Source organism: Pseudophryne corroboree, chromosome 5 (assembly GCF_028390025.1).
Source record: "Pseudophryne corroboree isolate aPseCor3 chromosome 5, aPseCor3.hap2, whole genome shotgun sequence".
Lineage (NCBI taxonomy): Eukaryota > Metazoa > Chordata > Amphibia > Anura > Myobatrachidae > Pseudophryne > Pseudophryne corroboree.
The window spans coordinates 637407543-637433865 of record NC_086448.1 but is presented as its reverse complement, the minus strand read 5'-3'; the positions used below and the strand labels follow the sequence as shown (position 1 = coordinate 637433865).

The following is a 26323-nucleotide window of genomic DNA, read 5'->3' as shown; positions in this document are numbered from 1 at the left end:
TCAGATATTGGTTTTGGGATTGTCAGACAATAACCTCTAAGGGGCCACAACATAGGTTGGGTTAATTTCACCCTTGAGCTTCAGAGAATATCTTCTCTGAAGTCACATTATTTGAAAGAGGGACCTCTCCAACCCAGTCACATTGATGCCATTGTATAAATCTAAAAGCAAGTCCAGGTAGACTAATGGAAAATCTGATCTGTCATTAACCACAAGTACTGTCCCGCTAGCAGTAACTGAGGCCGATGAAATTCAGATGCTAAAATGGAGCTTTCTATGTAATCTTGCACATTGGCACTCGTTGTAAGCAATATGATCTACTTGTACTCATGCCATACTCTTTGAGACCATACTGGATTTATGCTTTCCTCATTTATGTATTTTGCTAGATGGTTTACCCATAGGTAGCCTTATGTGCTAGCGAAGCATATCTTGTACCCCTGTCACCTTGGCAATTACAGTAAAGCCATTTCTTGTCAAAGAACAAAACAAAGGTTTACAGCAAGGTACGAGTACTCGCCACCACCCCAAAACTGTCATACAACCACATCCAAAGGAGCTAGACAGAGTCACCACTCACTGATAATGCTGTTCTAACTGCTAAGCCTTGATCTTCCACTCCTATACCAGCTTGGTAGGGACCCTGATCAATGGGCTTAATTCATGTATGTATGCAAATGCCTACACAGCTGCTTTTTCTCAGGCTACAGACTGGCTAATCATCGCAAGTGGAGCTGCTGCCCAGAAAAGAAGATAGACGTCCATCGGAGTCATCGCAAGGTCCTCAGCAATTTTGGACACATACACAGCATTTTTACAGTAATGAGGAACATCGACTTCCCTAGTGAGTCTGTGGCCATGCAGACTGGCCGCGGCAGTACCGATGCAGATGCCATGTTTCTCTACGCACATAATTGCAGCTGAAGGGAGATACACTCCGTAAAAACGTCCATGACACTCCTGTGTTTTTTCCGCCACTCCCGATTACCATCATCAAATAGTCCCTTCCGGTCAATCACTCTGCATTAAAATTCATCTTAACGGTACCTTGGCGCATGCGCAGTACGATCACAGTGCACACGCAGTCTACCTATAATCGCTCAGGTGTGTGAACATCGGCAGTGCGTATAAACATGAATTAGGCCCAATGTCACACTGCTTCTGGAAGCCTCACTAGGTAACTAAGCTCATAAAGGCTTCCATGATCCAAGTAATCTGCACAATCCACCAATACAGCCAACCCATAACTCCTATTCGGCACTGCCAAAAGTGTAACACGCAGGATTTGTGCCAGTGCAATTCCCTGATAATTCATCTTGCAGTCATCCTATGGTGAGGGACAAATATTGGCACTCCCCAGCAGTGCCAGATTAACAATGGGGCGGATGGAGCTCCAGCTCCAGGCCTCCACATAAAGTAGGCCCATCATCATGGCAGCATGATGATGACCAGCCGTCAGCTGACCACATATTTGGCCATAAATCATATCTGTTAAAAATATATAATTCTATTTCTCTCACAAAATTAGGCAATTTTTATATTTTTAGATAATTAGGGAGACATTGGGGCTGGTATTGTAGGGGGTATACATGCCCATTTGGCTCTAGCCACACCCACACAGCACTTGTCACACCTTCCCAATTCTCATAATAGGCCCGTGAATATTTTCAGCCCCAGGCCCATGTGGCCTTCAATCCGGCCCTGCTCCCCAGTCATCATAAGGAACAGAAATCATATTAACACTCTGGATGCCCCAAGCCATGGCCCATTTTATTTGTATGTAGTCCCTCCAGTTGTCCTGCATTGACTGAGACTTTGAGTACAACATGGCTGACCATTGGTGTGCAATAAGTCATGCATTATCTCTGTGATCAGTCGGCAGGACTTTCCAGGGTTTTTTGGGGACTACATGTAACTGTATCTTTTGTTAATGGACATGTTAAATTAGCTATGCTTGCAGAGAGGACTTTCCTGGTAATCATTAAGAATTATAGAAGCATAACATATGAAATACCTGATATACTATATACAAGTTAGTCAATTCAACATCAGTATATTGGAGATGAGATGGCTATTCAGGAATAAGATGTGGGAAATGAATCTGTGACAAATATTTTAAGGAAGAAATGTTATTTTATTCTTTTTAATTTGAGACTGATAGATTGAGATCCAGAATAATAATATGTAATACTGCAGGAAAAGATCTGTTGACTGTAAATAAACTGTATGGTGTTTATTTTCCCCGTAGAGGGGGTCTTCTTTGTGGCCCAATCAGCAATGGTTCCTATATTGTTATGCAGATTGCTTCACTCTAATCCTAAAATGAACTTCAGATATGAATATTGAAATTGTATCCATTAACTTCAACGGTTAAGAACTCAGAATCTTTGAAGATATTATAAAAATACTGCCATAAAAGCAGTAATTATGTTCCTACCTCACACTTTAATCATAAAAAATATTTAATCTTTTCTCTAAGAGACTATTAAAATGCACTTTAAAGTTAAGAGAGAAATATATTACTCTGAAATGAATCTTAGTGGTACACAGCTAAATAATTGCTTTTTTTTCTATTTTTTTTTTCTTTTTTTTTCTATTTTGATATGCATTACTTTTTGACTCCACAAACTTTACTCAAGTATATCATGGTAAATACTATTGATATTTTGCTTGTGATTCATTATTCTTTTCTATATAATAATTTCATTTTAATATGCTACATATAGGGAAGTAGGGAATAACAAGACAAAGCTAAAACATGGACATGAAAGGGTAAAAAAATAAATGTAGACAAGAAAACAAAGGGTAGTGCTCATTCTAAGTGGGCAACGACACAGCTAAAACATGAGTGTGCTTACGAGTGGAGATTGTGAGGATGCACTTGCTTGTGTGGTATAAGTAGGACTAGGGCAAACTCTAACATGGGAGTGTTAGTCTCTGGCAATTGACAATTTATGTTCTAAAGTATCCTACAGTTTGTTTTCACAAGAAGGGATATCGTTAGTTTGCAGAGAGAGTTAGATTTTGGTGGGTTACATTTTTTCTGTGCAGGGTAAATACTGGCTGCTTTATTTTCCCACTGCAATTTAGATTTCAGTTTAAACACAACCCACCCAAATGTAACTCTCTCTGCACATGTTATGTCTGTTCCCCCCCGCAGTGCACATGGTTGTGCCCATTACAGAACAAATTTGCTGCTGCGATCAGGTCTGTATTAGGCCCTAAGTCCTGTGTCCCATACCCTGATCTTTGCCAGGGTTGGGGCTGAGACCCGGGAATTTGCTGTTTCCTAGAAGGGCTGGCTACACGCATTTCCTTTTTCTGCCATTTTTACCCATCCCGCTATGCTCTCACTTAGAATATACTAATTTCCACTGTTGTTTTGTCTCTGGAAGTATCCCTCAGCATCACACCTTTACTGTATTTTTCTTAGATCTGTACCATTGTAGGGCGATTCTCAATGATGCACGGGACAGCTACACAAATTCAAACTACATACTTCTCCAAAATACCAAGATTTTAGTGGGTCTTAAGTGCTAGGGTAAGGCATTGCTACTAAGCAATTAGGTTTTCATCATTTCCTAACAGACCAATTTAAAAGGAAAAAAAAAAATGAAAAGCGTGTGATACACGGGACTTTATGTTCCCTTTCTGGAGAATCACCCTATACCTCTTTTCCCACAGACACACATTCCTCTCTCTCTTTTCCTATTCTGCTATTTCGTGCTCTTCCTTCGTACCCCTCTTACATCATCAACCCAGTTATTTCTTTACCTCCAATGCCGTGTTCCTTATCCCCATGTTCTATTATGTCCAGCTTGTCTTGACATCTATGCATGCTCTCTCTCTCTCCCATTGCTCCAGTTTCTGGTTTCATGCTCTCAGCTCCTACTGGGTCACTGAAATAACTGTTGTGGCGCAGAGGGATCAAGGAGCTTTGTGAGGGGAGGTGGAATAGGGGTGACCTTTAAGGGGAGATGGGACTTGAGCGAATTGTGAGGGGAGGTGGGATGAGGTATGTTATTGTGTGCAGCCATCGGGGAAGAGGGTGGGGGATTGCGGCTGCTGGCATTTGTCTTTCATGGCCCATGTCCTTGACGGCAGGCTAACATACTTATATAATGGAAGAAAGAAATATGTATAATAATTCCCGCCTCAAACTTAATTTTTCCAAAACAGAAATAATAGTTGCACTGCCCAATGATAGTTACCAGCCTGATAGCTCTATTAATATTGATAACACAAGAACCATCCCTTCCGCTCTAGCTGGCTGCCTCGGTGTCATCCTTGACTCAGAACTGCCCTTTGTTCATATTCCAGAACTATCTGTATAACCTCCATAAGCTATCCTACCAAATGACATCCCCTCTATACTGCCCACACATAACTTTACATATTTTCTCTTTCATCACTTTCACATCCTGCTGACTCCAGGCCAACATTCCTGTGCGAATGGATCATTCAGCCACTGGCACCACTCGGGGGTGCAGACTGCATCCGGGTGTCACCATTACAGGGGTTGATCCCAAATGTCAGCTCTTCCTCAGTGACAGGGATCCTAGTACTGCAGTGTGACGTTATCGCACAGCACCCGACTCCTGTCAGTGTACGAGCCAGTGGTGCAGACAGAGTGTCCGGGGAGAGCTCAGCATCTCCGGAAATGCTGGGCATGGCCCTGGAGTGATGGAAACGGGATGTCCCCCAATCCCATGGACTGGAGGGTAGGTGGGGGGGGGGGGACACCACACACGCTGTACCCTTTTCTTCACAACTCGCCTACATGCGCTAAGGAAGCCCTGAATAATCACAGAGAGAATAGCGCGGCAGCCATTTTCCCTGAATTTTTTGCATGCGCTGTAATGAAATCCCCTGAAAATGGCCTCCGCACCATTTAAGAGGAGGGCCCCCTTTTTTCATAATACACCCCTGTGTATATCAATGCCCATTTCTATAGATTGTAAGCATGCCAGCAGGGCTCTCTTGCCTCTGTGTCGGACTGTTATTACCCAGGCAAGCTTTATTACTGTTTTGTTCCCAATTGTATAGTGCAACAGAGTATAATAGCTCTATATAAGTGATGATGATGATAATGATGATGATGATGATGATGATGATAATAATAATCTGAATATTTAAAATACCTAATTATTACAATTTGGATTTTATTTCCTGCACCATTATTCACTAATGTTAGAAGAACAAATATTGCATTCCGACACAAAGTAACCAGAAGTATCTGTGTGTAAAAAATATTGATACGCTAACTGTGCTTTCATTCTTTATTACAATAATGTATCAATGTCTGGCTTGTTTTCCAGTGTTAGATTTTTCACCACTGCAATGTTCTCTCCTTGTGTAAACAACCCACTGTAGCCATTCTCCTGTGCAAAACAAATGATCTGGTCTTGGCATTAACTGTTTAGGTCCAAATAATTCTAATGCAAAACTAATAAGAATAATTAATATAATATTAATGCACTTAAAAATTGATGTTCTGTTTAAAAATCTTATGCAAGATATACAATGTGTGTGTTAATGTGATTGTACAATTGATATACAGTAGATGAATGAGCGCTTAATGTTTATTTAGCGAATGTTTGGGGCTCAATATTGTCCTCTCTCCTGGCTTATAGTTCAGAAAGGACCCATATTGAGTCCAAAATATGACAAAACAAATATTTGTGTCTATTCATTTATATAAAGAGAAGGGCCGCCAGTAGAAATTGTGGGGCCTGGGACTGACAGAATAGACAGAACCCCTCCTGATGTTGTGACATACAAGTATAGGTGATAGGTGGAGCACAGCGGACCCATAGGAACAATTCACAGGGGGCCGAAGCTCCCTGCTGTTGTTGCAGCTTTCCAGGTATCGGCAGAACTTCCTTTGCTTTCTGCACAGAAATGAGATGCAGTTGCCGTAATGCATTCTAGGTATAGACCCGGATGATGGAGTCTACCCGCCAGGACTGTAGCGCTCATGAGTGCAATATAACACCTGCAGCATCTGGGAGAACTCGGATTATAATTAAAACATGCAATCAAAAACACAGTACTTTCTTTTTAACACAGTTTAAAATCAGATATCGATGCCAAAATAAATACTTTTAAAAAGAACTACTTACCCTAAAACTCGAGTGAAAATGATACTGTATCTTATCACATTCATATGAACAAACAAAGGGTTTCCTGTAACAGAAATCCTGGTGATGAGTGTTGTATGATGATAGAACGCATAGTTGCCAGTGAAAGCAGAACTCGGCCAAATGTCGGATATAGGATGGGCTCACACATTGAAATAGGTATTTACTACATTATCATGTATATACTGACATCATGTACACTGTGTGCTGTAAAATAATAAGAAGGTGGTGATAGGAATGCAGTAAGACGTGTGCTTATAAAAGTCCAGATGAAAAGTTAGAATTTGAGCTTTATGATGTGTATGTATGTATGTATATATATTAATATCTTTTTAATTTTCTCTTTTGTGCCTTCTCTTAGCCATACCTCCCAATTTTTAGTTCTTCAATGCAGGACCACTGCGCGTGGCTTTGCCGCGTGGCCTCAACAAAATGGGGCGTTTTTGCCATTGTGGGGGTATGCCCAGCACTTTGTGAGTTGCTGGCCATGCCCCCAGCCCCTCTGTCTCCCATGAATAGACACTATTCACGCTGTTATGCTGAGCAGGGTAGAGAGTGGCAGGGGGCCTCAAAACTGTCCCCTTCCCCCACTGCAGGACACTGTGGCCCGTGGGTGGGACAGCTGGACAGTGCCCAAATAATGGGACTGTCCCGCAAAAATCAGGAATGCTTTGCCATAAGATTTTGGCTTTAATAAGCTAGTTCTAGGTTCACTGCATATGCTATCCGTGTGAGTAAACAGTGAATAAGTGGTACGTAATACGTTCCTAGAGGTATTTCGCTAATGTGGCACAATTGGTCCCCAGCATAGCCTTACAGAGAGGAAGTATAATGTGCACTTAAAAACTAACCTGCTGTAATTTCTTGTAACTACAGGTTGAGTCTCCCATATCCAAAAATCCAGTATCTGAAATATTATTAAGTTTAAAGATAACTGTGCTTTCTGATGGATGAATGTACACAAAGTTTGTTTCATGTACAAAATTAAAAATATTCAATAAAATCTATGTGTATATGGTGTACAGATGTAGCCACTCTCATCTATCCCTCGACACGGGCCCACGTGCCATGCCGTGGGTGTGACTTAATACGCAGTACGCATCCTCCATGTATTACTATGGGTGTGTGCGTGCATATGCACGCCCACATCATAGTCAAAGACACGCTCTGTGCACCATCTTTGCCACGAATAGGACACACGGCAGCAAAACTAAGCATTCGTACATCTGTATATGACACGTAAATGCATTTAGGGTCAGATGTACTAAAGCCTTGGAGAGAGATAAACTACCAACCAATCAGCTCCTAACTGCCATGTTACAGGCTGTGTTTGAAAAATGACAGGAGCTGATTGTTGGTTGTTTATCTCTCTCTACTTTATCACACTTCAAGGCTTAGTACATCTGCCCCTGTGTGTTTGGACTTGGATCCCATCCCCAAGATCTCTGATTATGGTATGCAAATTTTCCAAACTACAGGAAAATCCGAAATCCAAGATTCTTCTGGTCCAAAGTATTTAGATATGGGAGACTTAACCTGTATCCTTAAGCCGCTGGCTATGTTTATGAATATTCCAGGTAGTTGTTTCAGTTAAATATTTATGCTTATTGGGTTTGTTTAACTTAATGCAAAACACTTTTAGCGTTGCACTTCTTCTTCTTCTTCTTTTTTTTTTTTGCGCACCGGTAAAAAAAAAATCCCCCAAAATGCTGTTATGAGTACATAAAGATAGTCTTATAGAATTATAGTTACAAACCCATTTGGTATATCATTTAAATCTTTAAAAAAAATCTCCTGTTTTATGGACTATTCACTGAGCCCCAGGGCAACCTAAGGGATTTATCCATGTATTCAGTTATCCGTGGTTTACCTTGTCTTTAATGTCTGTACATTGCATTTCCTGGACTAAGGAACAGTGAAGTGTTGCTACAAGTATAGCTGTGGAGCTTGATAACACAGGCTATTGATTCTCTCTGAGAATTGTTCTCCTTCAGTTTTAGATGGTTTTAATTTCCCCAAATTGCTCCTCGAATAATAGAAAAGAGGCATTTGAATTTCACTGACAGATTGGGCATAACAGGTTGCAACGATTACGCCTAATTTTACCATACTGAGGAATAAAATTGCTTAAACATAAACATCGATCACTGATGCAGTAAATTAATTTCCTCTTGTTTAGAACCAGAGCACAACTTTTTATTTTGTTTAGTGTTATGGCAGCTATTCTGTAGTTAGATTTATTTCCTGCCTACTATTGATATTACTGAGCACTTTGCACTAAGTTTACATACATTGTAATATTTGATGGGTGGGATACTGACAGCAGTGGTATCTCCAATAGGGTTCAGTATGGAATACCGATGGCCGAAATGCCTGTTGTCCGTATACCGACAGCGGCATCCAGGCCACTAGTATGCTCCCAGCAGGGCGAGCGCTAGAAAGGCCCTTTGCGCTCTCGCCACGATGCGAGCACCACAAGTAATAATCTCCCTCTATGGGTTTCGTGGACACCCACAGATAAAGAAGAGCCTGCGGCACCGGTATTCCGGCGGCGGCAATTCATCGCTAGTTGGGATTCTGGTATCAGCATTGTGAACGCCGGGATCCTGACTAGCTGTATTGTAACTGCTTCTCCTCCAATATATCACTTATGTCATTGTTTTAGATTAGAGTTAACAATTTTAACCAACACCACATTCTCTCGGAGTGAAAGCAAATATGTTAGCTACATTGGGCGTTTTGTGCTTCTGGAAAGCACAGATGCTCCCCTCCTATGCACTATTATGGTAGGTTATAAACCTGTGGGAGTATTTGTCTTTTTACATATGCCTCTACCTCCTGTTTAATCTCTGTCATTTTTGACTAATTTAACAATGCACATAACCCCTGTGTAGATGTATGGAGCAGTGAAGAGAGTGAAGAAATGAGTCAGTGGAAACGTTGCCTATGGCAACCAATCAGCAGCTACCTATAATTTTATAGAATGCAGCTGATAAATGTTACTTCAGAGCTGATTGGTTGCTCCACTGGCACACTTCACTCTCTTCACTGCTTCATACAACCCTTCTGAGGATCTTATGAATTTGTGTGCTAGTCACACTCCAACATCAATAGCTGTAATTATTTATGCAGAATTCCTAAAAATAATAATATATATATGTGTGTATTATATATATATATATATATATATACATATATGTATATGTATATATAGAGAGAGAGAGAGACATACATACACACACACACACACACACACACACACACACACACACACACACACACAGACAGACTGTGAGGCGGCACACACACTTAAAAATAAGCAACAGTCCCCAGTGCCCTCTGTAGGTGACACTGGCACGGAGCCCCAACATACAGCACAGTCACTGTGTCTCTCCGGTAATGAAGGATAGCGCACTAGCCGGTACTGTAGACAATTTATAAATTATTTACTCATCAGGGAAAGAAAAAATGCAAACAGTGACACTCACCTTATACCTTCTAACCCACCATGTGTATCTGCGCCGTTCAGGACCGGGAAACATGCACCCACAGATGATATCATTTCCCAGAGCCTGTTACCACAACAACTATAAACATATGACACCAAGCAAACCTGTGAGCATACAGGGAACATATACATATGACAATAAACATATCTCAAGGCAAATCCGATCGTATTGAGTAACGTGTAGTCCGTAACATGTTGCTCATCTTTACTTAATCACACGATTGTATGGGAATTGGATGTTTTTCTGCGTGTACCAAAATAATTCAGCTACAGGCTCGGACTGGCCCACAGGGGTACAGGGGAAACCATCGGTAGGCCCCACTGCCTGGGGGGCCCTCCTCCTCTAGGGATCAGGTTCTAGACTGTGCACTTGAATTATATATTATACATATGTTACCTTATACTGCACAGGATTATGATGTATTCTCTACAGTACATTGCTGTCATTAATCTGACACATTATCATGCATGCACTAGCATTAATTACTATATAAATGATCAAGGTGTCCAGACCAGGTACTCTATAATAGTTATCCAAACCTCTGTGGTGGCTGGCCACACCTCTAATCATGGGCCCCTACCACTGCATACCTCCGGTGGGCCCTTCATGCGCCAGTCCGACACTGTTCAGCTATATACTCCAAGCGTTTTAGTGTCCTGCATACACATTCCTTTTGTTAGTGAATTAAGCTGATATTACATCACTCTGATAATGTGGGCAGGTCTCCTAAGCCTGAGGAGATTTCAGTGATTAGATAAGAATGCTTTAAAAATGAACCTTTAAATACTTTATACTTCAAAATAACCCCTGGTAGCTATAGATAAGACACCTTAAGATGATCCAAGGATTTCGGACAGGATGCAAATGAAGCCTATAATTAAAAAAATTATTCCAGGAGCTGGTGAAACCTCCTCTGAAACCCTGACAACAGAGCACTTAATTTACTGTATTTCATACTGCAAAGCAGAGGGAGGAAGTGGCAGGAGTTTCAGAGCTCCACTAAACAGAGGTATAATATATCTTTGGTCTGGAGCAGCCTTGATTTCAGGCAGTTAATTGTGAGTTCAGTAAGCTTCCTGACTGGAAACTGTCAGGGACAGGTTTGCTGGCTCTAGTCTGATCTCGTTTCATTTCACTTTGAGCATGGATATTGTTTTTCTTCCCTTCTACTGGAACAAAGCCACAACAGTGTTAAAAAAAAAAAAAAACCTTAAAAAAGGACTTAAGCCGATATATTTCATTTAAATGCCATTTGCGACTTTTCAATATGTTGCAAAACAAAATACTGTTACTGTTAGGGTTAAGTTAAATTTACCATAGTTTTAGATTTCCTGGTGATATAGTGATGTCAGGCTAGATTTGCTGGATTAGCAATGGAAAGTTATTTTATATCACCATACATGCAAATATATGTGCAATGACCGTTTATAACTCCAGCATTCAGGCTTCTACTGTCTTAAGGTGTGTACACATGGTGAGATTTATCCTTGCGAATTTGACTATATAGTCAAAATCTCAAGGAAAGTTAGTGGAAATTGCAATGTGTTAGGCAGCTTGCAATACCGATGCACGCTCCCACGGGGTCGGTATCGCAAAGGAAAGATAGGCAAGTCAGTCTTGACTATATAGTGTACTATCTAGTACAAAGTATAGTCAAAATTGGCACTTAGTCAAAATCTCACATACTTGTGAGTGCATTGGGGCATTTTGATGGAGGACAGATCACTTAATTTGTCACTTTGTTGGCTGCCTTGGCTGTAGATAGCAATCCTTGATAGATGGCCATGGCAAAACTCTGTTTCCTAAAAAGCCAAAATCTTAGAATTGTGCTGATTCCTTTAGGTAACACATACAGTATATCATTATAAGAACCTGCTCCTACTAATGGAAATTCCATCATGTGTACCACATAATGGACAGTGGAATGTAAATAAAAACTGAAGAGGTGTGGGATACACTGACAAGTGCAATGTTATTGTATTAGTAATGGTTTCAACTGAACGTTGTTGGGCTTCAAAGGTATGGTTGCTGTAAATGTGGATAGGCATATTACAAAATGATTTTCTGCATGTACAGACATTAAAATAGCTTGGACATTTTGTCATTGCTAAATACAGAACATCTAACTAAGCAAACAGATGATACAGTTAATGTACTTAACCTTATGAAGCAATCCCCCTACTAACCCAATTGGTAATGCATTTAATTGGTCCTTTAAGAGTGCTCCTAAAATATTGATCGATTTTAAAAACATCTGTAAATTATAAATTAATTGTTAAAGTTCACGTTCCTTCTTTAAATGCTGTGCAGAGGGTATTAGTTTTCATGCCGTTAAATAAGTTATGAGAGGAATGAGTGAATGCAGAAAACAGTGATGTGAAAAGAATCCGGGATGGTTAGAATTCTGTTACTCTTGAGTACGTATATGTATATACAAATATATAAATATATATATATATATATATATATATATATATAATGGTCTATATATAATTTCATCGTTTACTTACACAGTCCTCATGTGATACGTGTGGTTTGTATTACCTTCCTGATGAAAGGGTTTGCTGCACCCGAAACTTTGAAGTAAAGTTCTTTGTTTGAGCAAATTCCTGCAGTGCCGTGCTGTGTTTTACTGGGAGCAGAGCTGAAGCAATATACAGCATTTGGCAAATACCACAAACTTTGAGTTACTTGATGCAAATTACAGAACATGATTAGACAAACTATGTTGATATATTAGCGAGAATGTAAAAAAATTGTTGAAAGGTGGCATTAGGAATTTTGGGTAAAACGTCTTGAGTCACAGTATATCAGAGCTGGCTCTAAAAATGATTGAATATGTCCAAAAAGCGAGTGAATGTAGAAGGTTGGGTCTGATAGCTGCAAAGTGGGATGGAGAGAGTTGCATCCAAATATATAGATTAAAACTTAATATACTATGGTTTGCGAGTATGACCTTGGTGAGTGCTGAAGAATTTTGACTCTTTATAGACAGCTGTTCGGAAGGAACAGAATGTCTGATTGTAAATGGTAGAATATTAGTATATGGCACCCATAAAAATGGACAGGCCTTTGTCTGAAAAATTGTGTTCCTACCATGCATAAAAGCCCTGAAAATCACCCCTAATTAAGGTGTAGTCACGTTTATGATCTATGCTATTGTCCCTGAGTAAGGATGGTCATCGGAAGGTGAGTGTGCATCAGGAAGTACGTCAGCAGCCATCGGAAAGAAACATGATGGTGGCAGCCATTGCAATTCCGGCATTGAATGGAAAAAGCATTTTCAGTGCATCATGAATATCAATGGTTGCAAACCATTGGCTTCCAATACTCATCCCTACCAGGTAGGCCTTAACCCATCCAGAATCAATTACAAGCCCAAGTTGATTTGTGTTATTTTACACTTAGGCTACATACTGCTAACATTGGAAGTAACAATTTCTCAAAATATAATCATCGAATTTTGATCTTAACACTTGTTATTGGCCAGAATTGTTGACTTATTTGTTATATGAATGCGAGGACTTATATCTGCACAGCGACGTGATATGACACATTCAGACAGGTGTACATAGTCGCTAGTTATGGTGTTTGAATCACTTAAATATCCCTTACATATCGCCCATCCTTTTTCATTTTTATTTCTGGTTACTCCTACAGCAAGCACAGCAGTATATATTTAAACTGCTGTTTTTTAGCTACAGTAAATCTCAGGAAATGATAACTATTTTCTAGAAGCCTTGCTCTCAGTGGGTTCCGCCAAGAAAAAGAAAATGCCCCTGATGTTAGATGTGCTGGATTTGTAAATCAATTGGTTTTAGCTGCTTAGAAAACATCTATTGTAAATTCAGGTATATTTTAAGTAAAAATTGCTGTGCAGTACTGCACATACATGACACACAGTCCCCCAAGGGCAGTTAAGAGACCAGCTTGCCATTTCAGAGATCCAGCTTAGGTAGCAAGGTATATCAACAAGCCCTGTCCAGGGGAATTGAAAAAAATAAGTTTTAAACTTTCATTGTGACAGGTTTTTGTTTCTCTTTTTTTCTCGGAGAACCGCCATAGTAATACAGCCTCATGTGTATGTGATTGAAACTGTACTCTTGTCACTACGAAAAAAAGGGGGTCCCTTTGTGTGCTACCACTTCTGAATTGTGTGTGTGTGGGGGGGAGGGGGGTGGCGTTTGTTAATAATATTTATATTTTAGTTTATTCCTAAAAAAAATATCAGACCTATCATTCTAGCTCCCGTCACAGCCGTTTTGACATGTCATTTACATACCAACATGTCACAGGCCATTCGACAAGTGTGTACATAAATTGTACATGATGGTTACAGTTTTACTACCAGTGGACATAAAATGCTTTAAGTACAATTTGTTGAGGTGATATTGGCATATTATAAATGTAATTTGCCAATCATGGTGAATAGGGTGAGAAGGAATAGTGGTATTTGTATACAAACAAGGGATCAATTAAGAATGTGATGCAAATTCAGAAAATAAGTAATTATGTATTGGTGGTTAGTAATAATGACCAGGGAATTTTTTTTATGTAAAATTGTACTTTAGCTCAATATACAGGATATATATTTTTTTTTTTTTTTTTTTGTATGACTCTGAAAGCTAATAGCCACAAGCATTGTGGATAATAGATTCAATACTGTACTGCAGAATGCACAATTACTCATAACCTCTTCTTTAGGCTGCTACAAGCTCGCCTTTAATGCTCTACTAAAAACAATGGATCAGCTAAGCCACAAGAAATAAGCAGTGAACAACGTACAGTTATAGCAACAGTCAAACATATTTTTTTTCTTTTATGAGATCTACAACATAATCTATTTTTATTATGTTGTACAGTTAAGAATTATTTTAGCATCTTTTGGTTTTTTTCAAACCTTTCTATTTTTCACCAGCCAGTTAGACAGTCCGAGCACGCAGCTAAGTAATACACTCATCCAATATGTCATATGCACATAGATTGGCTGTCATATGGCTGGCGAAAAGACACTTTGAACATGGATTTTTTGTTCCTTTGTATGGAATATCTCCTGTGGTATTGCTTTGCAGTTTAAACTGTTATCTAGCACTTTTTACCATAAATATTACTGAACAGGTGTTGTGCTGCCACTAACTGCGTTTCCAGCTGTCCTCTTGCAGCACAGCGTCGGCAAAATCTGTTGTGTAGTCCTATTAGACAGACTAGAGAATGATCAAACTCGAGACGGAGGTCTTCTTTGCAGGATATGGCAGTTTTATTGCCAGAAGATGGTCAGGAAAGTCTGGCTTACTAACAAAGACCGTTCTTTAGCTGTTGGGTGTAGTTCCAGTTTTTGTATCCCCTTTGGCAGTAACACAGAAACTGCTGCAGCATGGCCAGCCAGAAAATTAGGAAATAAGGACCTCTTTTATTTACTCAGGCCTCCAAATCACGGGCATTCCTGTCTGCTTGGAGAGAAGTCAGCCAGCTCTTTCCACTGGAAATCTCAGGAGTGTTGGATACTTTCATCTGTGAGTGTTCACACACTTGTTTTTAATGTGCTTTATGGAAATGGTGAAACAACGTGTATATAGACTTTTTCCAAAAACAATCTGCACATTTTAAACATACACATTGGCATCTTTTAAATTGACTTTCCAGGTTAAAAAATCTTTAGAAATAAATGTTTTGTTTTGTTTTTTGAATGAAAAGAATTGAAATCCTCTTAGAACCTGTTAGTGTAAAGTAACCAAACTGCTTGAGAAAAATTAAAAATTTACATTGCAACATTAAGTGCTTTCGTCTGATATGCAGCATGCTTTCAGTGACACAGAAAACACATTTACACTAAAGCAGCATATATTGAGTGCTGCAAGAGAGAGGATTTAAGTCAGCAGTAAGGTAACAAAGATGCTTAAAAAAATAAAAAATAGAATTACAGCCTGTTTCTTTGACTGCTCCCTTTATAAAACGGCAATCTATTGGTATTCAGACCCCAGTGTTCTTGCTCACAAAACAAAAAAATGCAGCTTAACATTTAAGGCAATAAGCTATGATTCTCTATCAATATTCCTAAATTGGGGTGAATTATACTGACCAGCTATGTAGTGTATAATGGGCTTTTACCAATGCCTTATCTATCATGGGTGCCCATTGGTCCATGGGTCCCTGTGCCTAACACCTCTGTAGCTCCGCGCATGGCAACCCCTTCTCCTTATACTCGTCCAGCAGCACCATCTGTCCAGATACATATTTGGAAAGATTGCCCTGAACAGGAGCATGAAAGAATCTGGCTTTGCTCACGTGCCATCTTTTTAAAATATATCATCAGAAACATGGTGTCGCCTGAACAGGCATAATCTAAAAAAATATCAATTTGTATAATATTGTTTGAGTCATCATCATAATTTTCATTGGTAGATTTAGCAATATTTTCATTGGTTGAGACAGCAATTGTAATACACGTTATCTATAACAAAAATAACTGTTGTGTCCTCAACTGCGCAAAAGGCTGCCTGGCTACTGCAACTCCCAAAACAAGTGTCTCCCCAAAACACTCCAATACAACAGAAATACAATATAGATAGGCAGTAGTTATAGCTGGGCGCCCCTATACAATATGTGAGTCACTCAATTGAATAGAATGATACATTCCTTTGTAGAGGTCGGTCCTCAAGATTTCTTTTGGCCAATGCGTATTTGACTCTCAGCACTTGTTCAGAATACACATGAATTGGCTCTGATCCAGTGCCAATCCAGGTATTATACGGCAGTACCGATTTGTGCAGGTTCCAGAGCAGAAGGACAGTATACAGGTCTGAGCCTGATGTAGCTGATAGTCAGAGCCCACATAGGCTGAACAGTCATCAGCCAGCACTCTGTTCTGGGGGGCTTGGAAAATATGACATGGGGTGGTAGCATTTTTGCTACCACCCCATGTCATATTTTCCAAGCCCCCCAGAACAGAGTGCTGGCTGATGACTGTTCAGCCTATGTGGGCTCTGACTATCAGCTACATCAGGCTCAGACCTGTATACTGTCCTTCTGCTCTGGAACCTGCACAAATCGGTACTGCCGTATAATACCTGGATTGGCACTGGATCAGAGCCAATTCATGTGTATTCTGAACAAGTGCTGAGAGTCAAATACGCATTGGCCAAAAGAAATCTTGAGGACCGACCTCTACAAAGGAATGTATCATTCTATTCAATTGAGTGACTCACATATTGTATAGGGGCGCCCAGCTATAACTACTGCCTATCTATATTGTATTTCAGCAATTGTAATACAGTATAAAAGTAGCTAGTATACGCAATAAATCATAACTCTTCCATTTCTAAAGCATACTCGTCTACTTTTAAAAATAATTTCATTGGGGTTATGCAACCGTGTGCTGCAAATAGGGGTGTATCTTGCTTCACACATGGGCCTGTCTAGTTTTCACAGAAGAGGTGTGTCTATTTCAGAGCTGCATATACCTATGCTTGCAGACATTCTCTATGCCCTCAGCAATGGTCGGGAGAGTGGCGCTGCAGTCTCATCATGGTTGCCACGTCCCACTGCAAAATATTTCCACTGTACTGTACCATATGCCATCTTGAATGGAGTGCAAATGGGCATGACATGCACATACTGCCCCTGAAAGCTGTTCTACTTAGTAAATATGTAGATAGTGGCTTTTATTAAATTATTTTAATAAATTGGCTATCAATCATCAACAATAGAAATAAAATTAGGCAGGCAGGGGGTGGCCGTTACTGATGTGCCTAGGAGCACCCTTACCCATAAATCTACCCCTGAGCGGACCACACAGCACTGCATAGGACAATATTCACACTGATATATACAATCACAAACAAAACAATCTTTGATCTCTCCAAAATGGAACAAAGTGCACATTAAATACTGTATGCAAGGTTTTGTTTTTTTTGGGGGTTTTTTTTTTTTTTTTGGGGGGGGGGGGGGGGGATGGAACAAAGTGCACATTAAATACTGTATGCAAGGTTTTGTTTTTATTTGGGGTTTTATTTGGGGGGGGGGAGGGGGCACATTCAGGGGACTTTGGCGGTGGGATGCATACAAACTACCTCTCCAACAAATGCAAATTTCACCTACAGTCAGTGGCAAACGCAGGATTTCTAGAGAGGGGTTTCCAAATGTAGTCCACAATCTCCGAATCTGCAGAACATTGGAGTAAGTGCGGGAGACTGGGGGAGCGGTAAAAGAACCTAGTAACGTCCCTAGACATTAATGTACACATTCGTCTTTTTATACATTGGATACTGTATGGAATACATTATTAATATTTAAAACTTTAGATGGTCTATAGTATGGGCTGTATCAAACAATTAAATTATATAAAGAAGTGGTCAGTAAAAGGTTAAACAAACAATAAAAGGTTAAACAAACTATATATAAGTACACAACTATAGTAGAACCATTACCTCACTTTCTAAGCACACATTCTCCCACCTCATGGTAAGGTCCTGTCTCTTCTTCCTGGTAGCTACTCTCTAGTCCAGAGCACTAAATGAGGACTCAGATCCTCCCATAGAGCAAACTTGGTAGAATAAGATGCTACCACTGGGCATGTGCAGCAGCTCTGCTCTGTTCCATAACCTGCATGATGTGGCAGCAGCTCTAGTAATCATATTATACTGTATACTATTGCTATTATTGTCATAATTTGAGAAACTTGCTGAGAGGAAGGGGGTTTCCAGGCAACCAGAAACCCCCCTGCGTTTGTCTATGACAGTACCTCCCATAATTCCTCCTCTTTAGATTTCTTATCACCCAAATTTGTATAGAAGGCAATAGGTTACACATTCGCTTCTCATTGTTTCCTGGAAAAGAAGTAGTCAAAGGTTAAGCCTAAATAGAGACTTTTATTATGGTGACCACTATGAGATGTGTAGTAGATATTTCAATATTATATTTTTTCACATACATTAATACTAAACTAATTAATGTTGAAAGAACAGTAGAAGGCAGAAAGCAGATATATAAAAATATCACACACCAAAGCCTAGACATGGAGATGTTCACAATCGGCATAGTCAAAAAATAAAGAAAAAAGATTTTATACAGAAGGAAGAAGAAAGAAAAGAAGGACCAGAGGAGGGAAGAGAGGAAGGACTGGACAATCAGAATCAGTCACTGGGGAGGAAGGGAAGGACTGGACAATCAGAATGGCTCACCCCTAAACTCGCTGTTATGTGCTGAATTAGCAACGAGTGATATTCTTGTTATCAGTCATTACTAATCTTAAATGATGCTGCAGCCAATCAGCTCCTAACTGGCATGCTTCACAGACATGTCAGTTAGAAGCTGATTGGTTGGAGCACCATTTAAGATGGTATAAGAATATCACTCGTTAAATCTGCCCCTTAGTGTGAATATCCATATAAAGCATAGATGAGGGAAAGATTATCTGGAGGTCTACCTGCAGTTCCCTGAGCTAAATAAGAGTAGGCAATCAAGGTGCACAAGTCAAGTTGTATAATGGAGAGTCCTAGTGTATTCTGCATGTTTATTAACAGTGGAGAACGCAATGTCATCCATGGACATATAAAAGTCCATTCTCCAACAGCATTCTACTACAGTCGGAGGGATGTGGGAGTGCAACACCATTCTACTACAGTCGGAGGGATGTGGGAGCGCAACACCATTCTACTACAGTCGGAGGGATGTGGGAGCGCAACACCATTCTACTACAGTCGGAGGGATGTGGGAGCGCAACACCATTCTACTACAGTCGGAGGGATGTGGGAGCGCAACACCATTCTACTACAGTCGGAGGGATGTGGGAGCGCAACACCATTCTACTACAGTCGGAGGGATGTGGGAATGCCAATGGACTGGAATGACTGTTTTCACTGCATTATTTATATGCTTAAGATGAGATTTTGTTTTTTAAGTGACCACCGGGATAGCTGAGTAGGCGTACTTAGCTAAATCAATTTTTGTATTTTTTTCAACATGTACTAAACCTTATAGCTGATTTATGATTAAATACATGGTTTAAGTTGTGATTAAAGCACTGCTGCTATTAGGTACCTGGTTAATATGAGTAAATAAGTGTTCTGTTTTGTCTAGTTTTATATATTTTGTAACATGAATAATGGCATGTTATTTCCACATATTTCTTCCAGTTTCCTGTCAACAGTTGGTTGCAGCAGTGTGTTTAAGTTACTTTGGATTAAACATGGTGAAGAGCCCCCTTCATATAACTTTTTGTGTGAGAGCATTAATAAATCCCCCCAAATCCTGCCATTTCCAGCTTGTAATAAAAGGAATTGTTGTAATGGGCACATTTCCAAGGCTGGTGTTTGGTTGTTTTTGCAGAGTTAGAAGGCTGCCATCTGGCATTGATAGTGAGATGGTGTTGTCATCAGTTTCTTGATGCAGGAAAGGAATGAATCCTCATCTGTTTCCTGCGGATAAGTAAAGGGGTTAAGATTCTGGTGCAAGTTCTGTACCTTAAAGGTTTCATTTGTGTTATCCCCGCTCAGACTTGTTAGACAGAAAATAATCACTGCATAGATGTGGCTGGTGCTGTATACCTAGATAGTTGTTTAAAAGCTATAACTGCAATAAAAAAAACCCTAAACAAAACATACTTTTATAAAGTTTCTCCCTTGGATATACAGTATTGTAGTTCTGTTGGATGAGCTTCCTTGATAAAATCATACTTGCCTACTCTCGCGGAATGGCCAGGAGGCTCCCCGAAAATCGGGTGACCCTCCCGGCCCCCCGGAAGAGCAGACAAGTCTCCCTATTTTTCAGTTCCCACCTCCATTCTTGTTGAATCGCGTCATCATAGTCACACCCCCTGCTGTAAAATGCCAATTATAGCGGCATTACAGAGCGGGAAGCGTGGCTTAAACATTGTGATGCTGTAACCCCGCCCTCATACTGCTTCCGCCCCGCCTCCACCACGCCCCGTTCTGCCTCCTCCCGCCCCCTCTTCTCGTCATTGTTCTGCCCAGCTCCTCCACTGAGCCGACCTGGCAGCTCTCTCCCGGAGTGAGCTGCCACAAAGTAGGTAAGCATGGATAAAATGTCCTTAGAAATATAAAGCAACTGTCTCCTCATTTTACGTTTTTTCTTCCTGTATTGAAAAGTAGAAGAAAATAACAGTAATTCTTCTCAACCCAACTCAATGGCATAACCATAAGAGCCGGATTCAGTTAGATGCGGTAATTTACTACACGAGAAAAAGGGTGGTAGCCTCGGGCTTTAACGACCAGGGCTATTCAATTACAGACCCTTTTCCTTGTGTGGCAAATTACTAACGCGTGTTAACACATAGAATCCGGGATAAGTTCCTGGAGCTATGGGTTAACACAGTCATAGCATCGCGGTCATGGCATGTAACACTGATTTCTGTTGGAGACTCCTTCAGTGGCTAATTGAATACGTTGCTAAATGAGCAGAAATTCGATATTTGATAACTTAGTGAAGCGAGCAGGGCATTCTTGTTGCGTTTCTTGGTGCAAGACCAGCACTTGTTGCTCCAAGGGGTAAGATCAGCAGAGTATGCAAACCAAAAAATCGAGCAGGTAATGTCCAAGAAAAGCCGCAACCGCTCCTGAACGCAAGTGCACAAGGGTTTAAATTCTTTGGAAACGATAGGTTTCTATACCAGTTCGCTTGATTTTACTGGTGTCAAAGTTGTTGTTTTTATGCCTATTGGGTAAGGAGACAGAAACTTGGAACAGAGTTTCCTGAAGTAAAACATGTCAAAACACATTTTTTAAATATCTGGAATAATGTAATTTATCTTGGTATCATGTAATTGCGCATAATTGTAAAAATGATCTGAATAATAGCTATGCGTTATCCATATAATACACACCACATATTGTATATAACATAAGTTGGGTACACACTAGACGATGCGGCGATCATGGTCGACAGCACGACTGCTGGGACGAGATGTTGGTCGGCCATACACACTGAACGATATAGCACTATATACCGTTCATGGCCACATTCAGTAGCATGACGTCAGCCACTGGGTCTTCCCATCTACCATGCAGCACAGTTGATAGGATGACCTCGATGGTGGCAGGCAGGAGAGCGCCTATTGCCTAGTGTGTACCTAGCATTATCAACTAGCTAGCATTATTGTTTAACATTGTGCTGTTAATAAATCTTCACGTTTATCCATAAGAGTTTATCAATTTTCCTGTTTCCGGTTGTTGCTTTGTCTGGGTCACTTAAAAGTGCAATTCCTATTTTCCTAAGGAAGTTCAGCATGCTAATGTTTATGCAGAAAGGAAGAAATGGTGAGGAACCTCTTGAACTTGAACACAATACACGTTCGTGTATTTTGAACTTTACCTTAGATACTGTTCTATGGACTAGTGTACACCTAGGCATGAACATTCTGCATAGAGATAGCTATACAAAGGTTGTGTCTGTAGTAATAAGGAAAAAATTATATAAATAATTTATTTGCTCATTGTGCCTGATGTATGGATCTGTTAACAACATGTTATGTGTTTTGTTTAGGGCTCTTTTTTATTTTTTATTTTCTTCTAAAGTGCTTAAGAATCCTTTTAAACTACACTACTGCTTAGGATAATACCCCCCTCCAGCTTGCTGGAGTTCCAAGACAAGTTTGCTTTTAATAGAACCCTACATGCAGCCATTTTATAGCCAGGGCTGAGAGAGAAACAGAGGACACTGGTAAAAATGTCTGCACAAAGTAACCCCAGGGGTCTGGTTATGGAAGGGGGCACCTTAGGTAGTAGTGAAGCTTAAGCATATAATACATCTTTTATTTCATTTTTATTTCCTTGAGAAAAGTCTACTACCTGTAAGAGTCTCGAACTTGTAATTGTTGCACCCCAATTTTTAACATAATTCCGTATCTTTCACAGATGGTGCAGATGTAGAAGATGATCCATCTTGTTCATGGCCAGCATCATCACCGTCTAGTAAAGACCAGGCCTCCCCCAGCCACGGAGAGGGTTGTGACTTTGGTGAAGAGGAAGGTATTCCAGGATTGCCATATCCCTGCCAGTTTTGTGACAAGTCATTCAGTCGCCTCAGTTATTTAAAACACCATGAACAGAGTCACAGTGACAAACTCCCTTTCAAGTGTACATATTGTAGTAGATTGTTCAAGCACAAAAGAAGTAGAGATCGTCATATAAAACTGCATACAGGAGACAAAAAATACCACTGCAGTGAGTGTGATGCAGCATTTTCTAGAAGTGATCATCTTAAAATTCATCTAAAGACTCATACCTCCAACAAGCCATATAAATGTGCCATCTGTAGACGAGGGTTCCTGTCCTCAAGTTCTTTGCATGGTCATATGCAGGTTCATGAGAGAAATAAAGATTGTTCACAGTCTGGGGCTAGAATGGAGGATTGGAAAATGAAGGATACGCAGAAATGCAGCCAGTGCGAGGAAGGGTTTGATTTTCCTGAGGATCTTCAGAAACACATAGCCGAATGTCACCCCGAATGCTCTCCAAATGATGACAGAGCTGCTATCCAATGTATGTATTGCCATGAACTATTTGTTGAAGAAACCTCCCTGTTGAATCATATGGAGCAAATGCATAGCAACGAGAAGAAGAATTCTTGTAGCATTTGTTCTGAGAATTTCCACAGCATCGAGGAGCTCTACAGCCATATGGACAGCCATCAGCATCCAGAATCCTGCAATCCTAGCAACAGTCCATCCTTAGTTACCGTAGGCTATACCTCAGTATCTAGCACCACCCCAGATTCAAACCTTTCTGTGGACAGCTCAACAATGGTAGATGTTGCTCCACCACTACCTAAAGCTCGTGGTCGGAAAAGGGCTTCCCAACAAACTGGCGATGTCAATGCCCCTTCAAGCAAACAAGCTAAAGTTACGTACAGCTGTATCTACTGCAGCAAACAGTTATTTTCCAGTCTGGCTGTTCTTCAGATACATCTTAAAACTATGCATTTAGATAAACCAGAGCAGGCTCACATCTGTCAGTACTGCTTAGAAGTCTTGCCTTCTCTCTATAATCTAAATGAACATCTTAAACAGGTACACGAAGCTCAGGATCCAGCACTAATAGTTTCTACTATGCCTGCCATGGTGTATCAGTGCAACTTTTGCGCTGAAATATTCAATGACCTTAACATGCTCCAGGAGCACATAAGAAGTTCGCATGGCTTTGCAAATCCAGTTGCAAAAGACAGTAATGCATTCTTTTGTCCCCACTGTTACATGGGGTTTCTCACAGACTCCTCATTAGAGGAGCACATTCGTCAAGTCCATTGTGACCTCAGCAGTTCTCGTTTTGGCTCTCCAGTGTTAGGTACCCCTAAGGAGCCTGTAGTTGAAGTATACTCCTGCTCATATTGTACCAATTCTCCTATCTTTAATAGTGTTCTTAAATTAAACAAGCATATTAAAGAAAATCACAAAAATATTCCGCTGGCATTAAATTACATCCATAATGGAAAGAAATCTAGAGCTCTGAGTCCCTTATCTCCTGTGTCTTTGGATCAATCCTCTTTAAAGATGATGCAGACCATTGGTGGCACTCCTTCAAGACCTGCAGGCGAGTACATCTGCAATCAGTGTGGTGCCAAGTATTCATCCCTCGACGGTTTTCAAACTCACTTAAAAACTCATCTTGATAACGTTCTGCCAAAACTGACGTGCCCTCAGTGCAACAAAGATTTCCCAAACCAAGAATCTCTTCTGAAGCATGTTACTATTCACTTTATGATCACATCTACATATTACATTTGTGAAAGTTGTGACAAACAGTTTACATCAGTGGATGACTTGCAGAAGCACTTGCTAGACATGCACACTTTTGTTTTTTTCCGTTGTACCCTGTGCCAGGAAGTGTTTGACTCCAAAGTTTCCATTCAGCTCCACCTGGCTGTGAAACACAGCAATGAAAAGAAAGTGTACCGCTGCACTTCCTGTAATTGGGACTTCCGCACAGAAACCGACTTACAGCTTCACGTGAAGCACAATCACCTGGAGAACCAGGGAAAGATCCACAAGTGCATTTTCTGCGGTGAATCGTTTGGGACGGAGGTAGAGCTACAGTGCCACATTACAACCCACAGCAAAAAGTATAACTGCAAATTTTGCAGCAAAGCTTTCCATGCTATCATTTTATTGGAAAAGCACTTGAGGGATAAACACTGCGTATTTGAAACCAAAACCCCAAACTGTGGAACCAATGGTGCACCTGAACAAGTTCAGAAAGAAGAGGTGGAACTTCAGTCTTTGTTGACAAACAATCAAGAGTCTCATAATAGTCATGATGGGAGTGAAGAGGATATCGATACCTCTGAACCAATGTACGGCTGTGACATCTGTGGAGCTGCCTACACCATGGATTCTCTTCTGCAGAACCATCAGCTCAGAGATCACAACATCAGGCCTGGAGAAAGTGCAATTGTCAAGAAAAAAGCAGAGTTGATTAAGGGGAATTATAAGTGCAATGTTTGCTCACGTACCTTCTTTTCCGAAAGTGGTCTGAGAGAGCACATGCAGACACATTTGGGGCCAGTGAAGCATTATATGTGTCCTATATGTGGAGAACGCTTTCCATCCTTGTTAACTCTTACAGAACATAAAGTCACACACAGTAAGAGTCTGGACACTGGGAACTGCAGAATTTGTAAACTACCTCTACACAGTGAGGAGGACTTCTTAGAACACTGTCAGATGCACCCAGATCTGAGGAACTCATTGACAGGGTTTCGCTGCGTGGTATGCATGCAGACGGTGACCTCAACTCTGGAGCTCAAGATTCATGGCACATTTCACATGCAGAAGACTGGAAATGGATCTTCAATTCAGTCCACTGGCCGTGTACAGAACTTACAGAAGTTGTTCAAGTGTGCTTCTTGTCTTAAAGAGTTTAGATCCAAGCAGGACCTGGTGAAGCTTGATATTAATGGTTTGCCCTATGGTCTATGTGCCACTTGCGTTAATCTTAGCAAAAGTGCCAGTCCAACTGCCAACATGGTTTTAAGCACGAACAGATCTACTCTATGTCAAACTGATAACCTACCCTGTATGGAAGGTAAAAATAAGACCTCCATGCTGAAGACACGATGCACTAGTTGTAATGTAAAATTTGAATCTGAAAATGAACTCCAAAACCACATTCAAACAATCCACAGAGAACTTGCATCTGAAAATAGCACAACACAGCTGAAAACTCCGCAAGTTTCACCAATGCCCCGGATCAGCCCATCTCAATCTGATGAGGTAGCTATTCTTTCATTATGTTCTGTATATATACAGTATATCTGTGTATATATTCCCCTCTAATTGTGAACTGATATTTTTAGACATTGCCCTATTTGTACTGCTGCAGTTTGTAAGTACATAAGCTAGTACAAGGATGGGGGTCACGGTGAGTAAGTGGGGATGGAACACACAATAGCTACCGAAGAATTACACAGAAAAATGCAGAAGGCTGACATATTGTACTGTGGACATATCCTATGTTGTATATTAGGGCTGGCCAAACCAGTCCTCAAGATCTACCAACAGTTCACATTTTTCAGACCCCCTTGCTCAGTGATGGCTAACCTTGACACTCCAGCTGTTGTTGAACTACACATCCCAGCATGCCCTGCTACAGTTTTGCTATTTGGCCATGCTAAATCTGATGCAGGGCATGCTGGGATGTGTAGTTCAACAACAGCTGGAGTGTC

The 26323-nt window shown here is 40.5% G+C and overlaps 1 protein-coding gene across 9 annotated transcripts in view; it reads left to right on the top strand.

Moving 5' to 3' along the window:
* ZNF521 (zinc finger protein 521) overlaps positions 1–26323 on the top strand; it is a 452135-nt gene that overhangs the window by 115316 nt on the left and 310496 nt on the right. For all 9 annotated transcript variants that reach the window (XM_063923628.1, XM_063923622.1, XM_063923624.1 and 6 more), the window contains one exon: positions 22519–25871. In XM_063923628.1, the coding sequence (XP_063779698.1) occupies positions 22959–25871 (2913 nt within the window). In that variant the 5' untranslated portion in view covers positions 22519–22958. The remainder of the gene's footprint in view (positions 1–22518; positions 25872–26323) is intronic.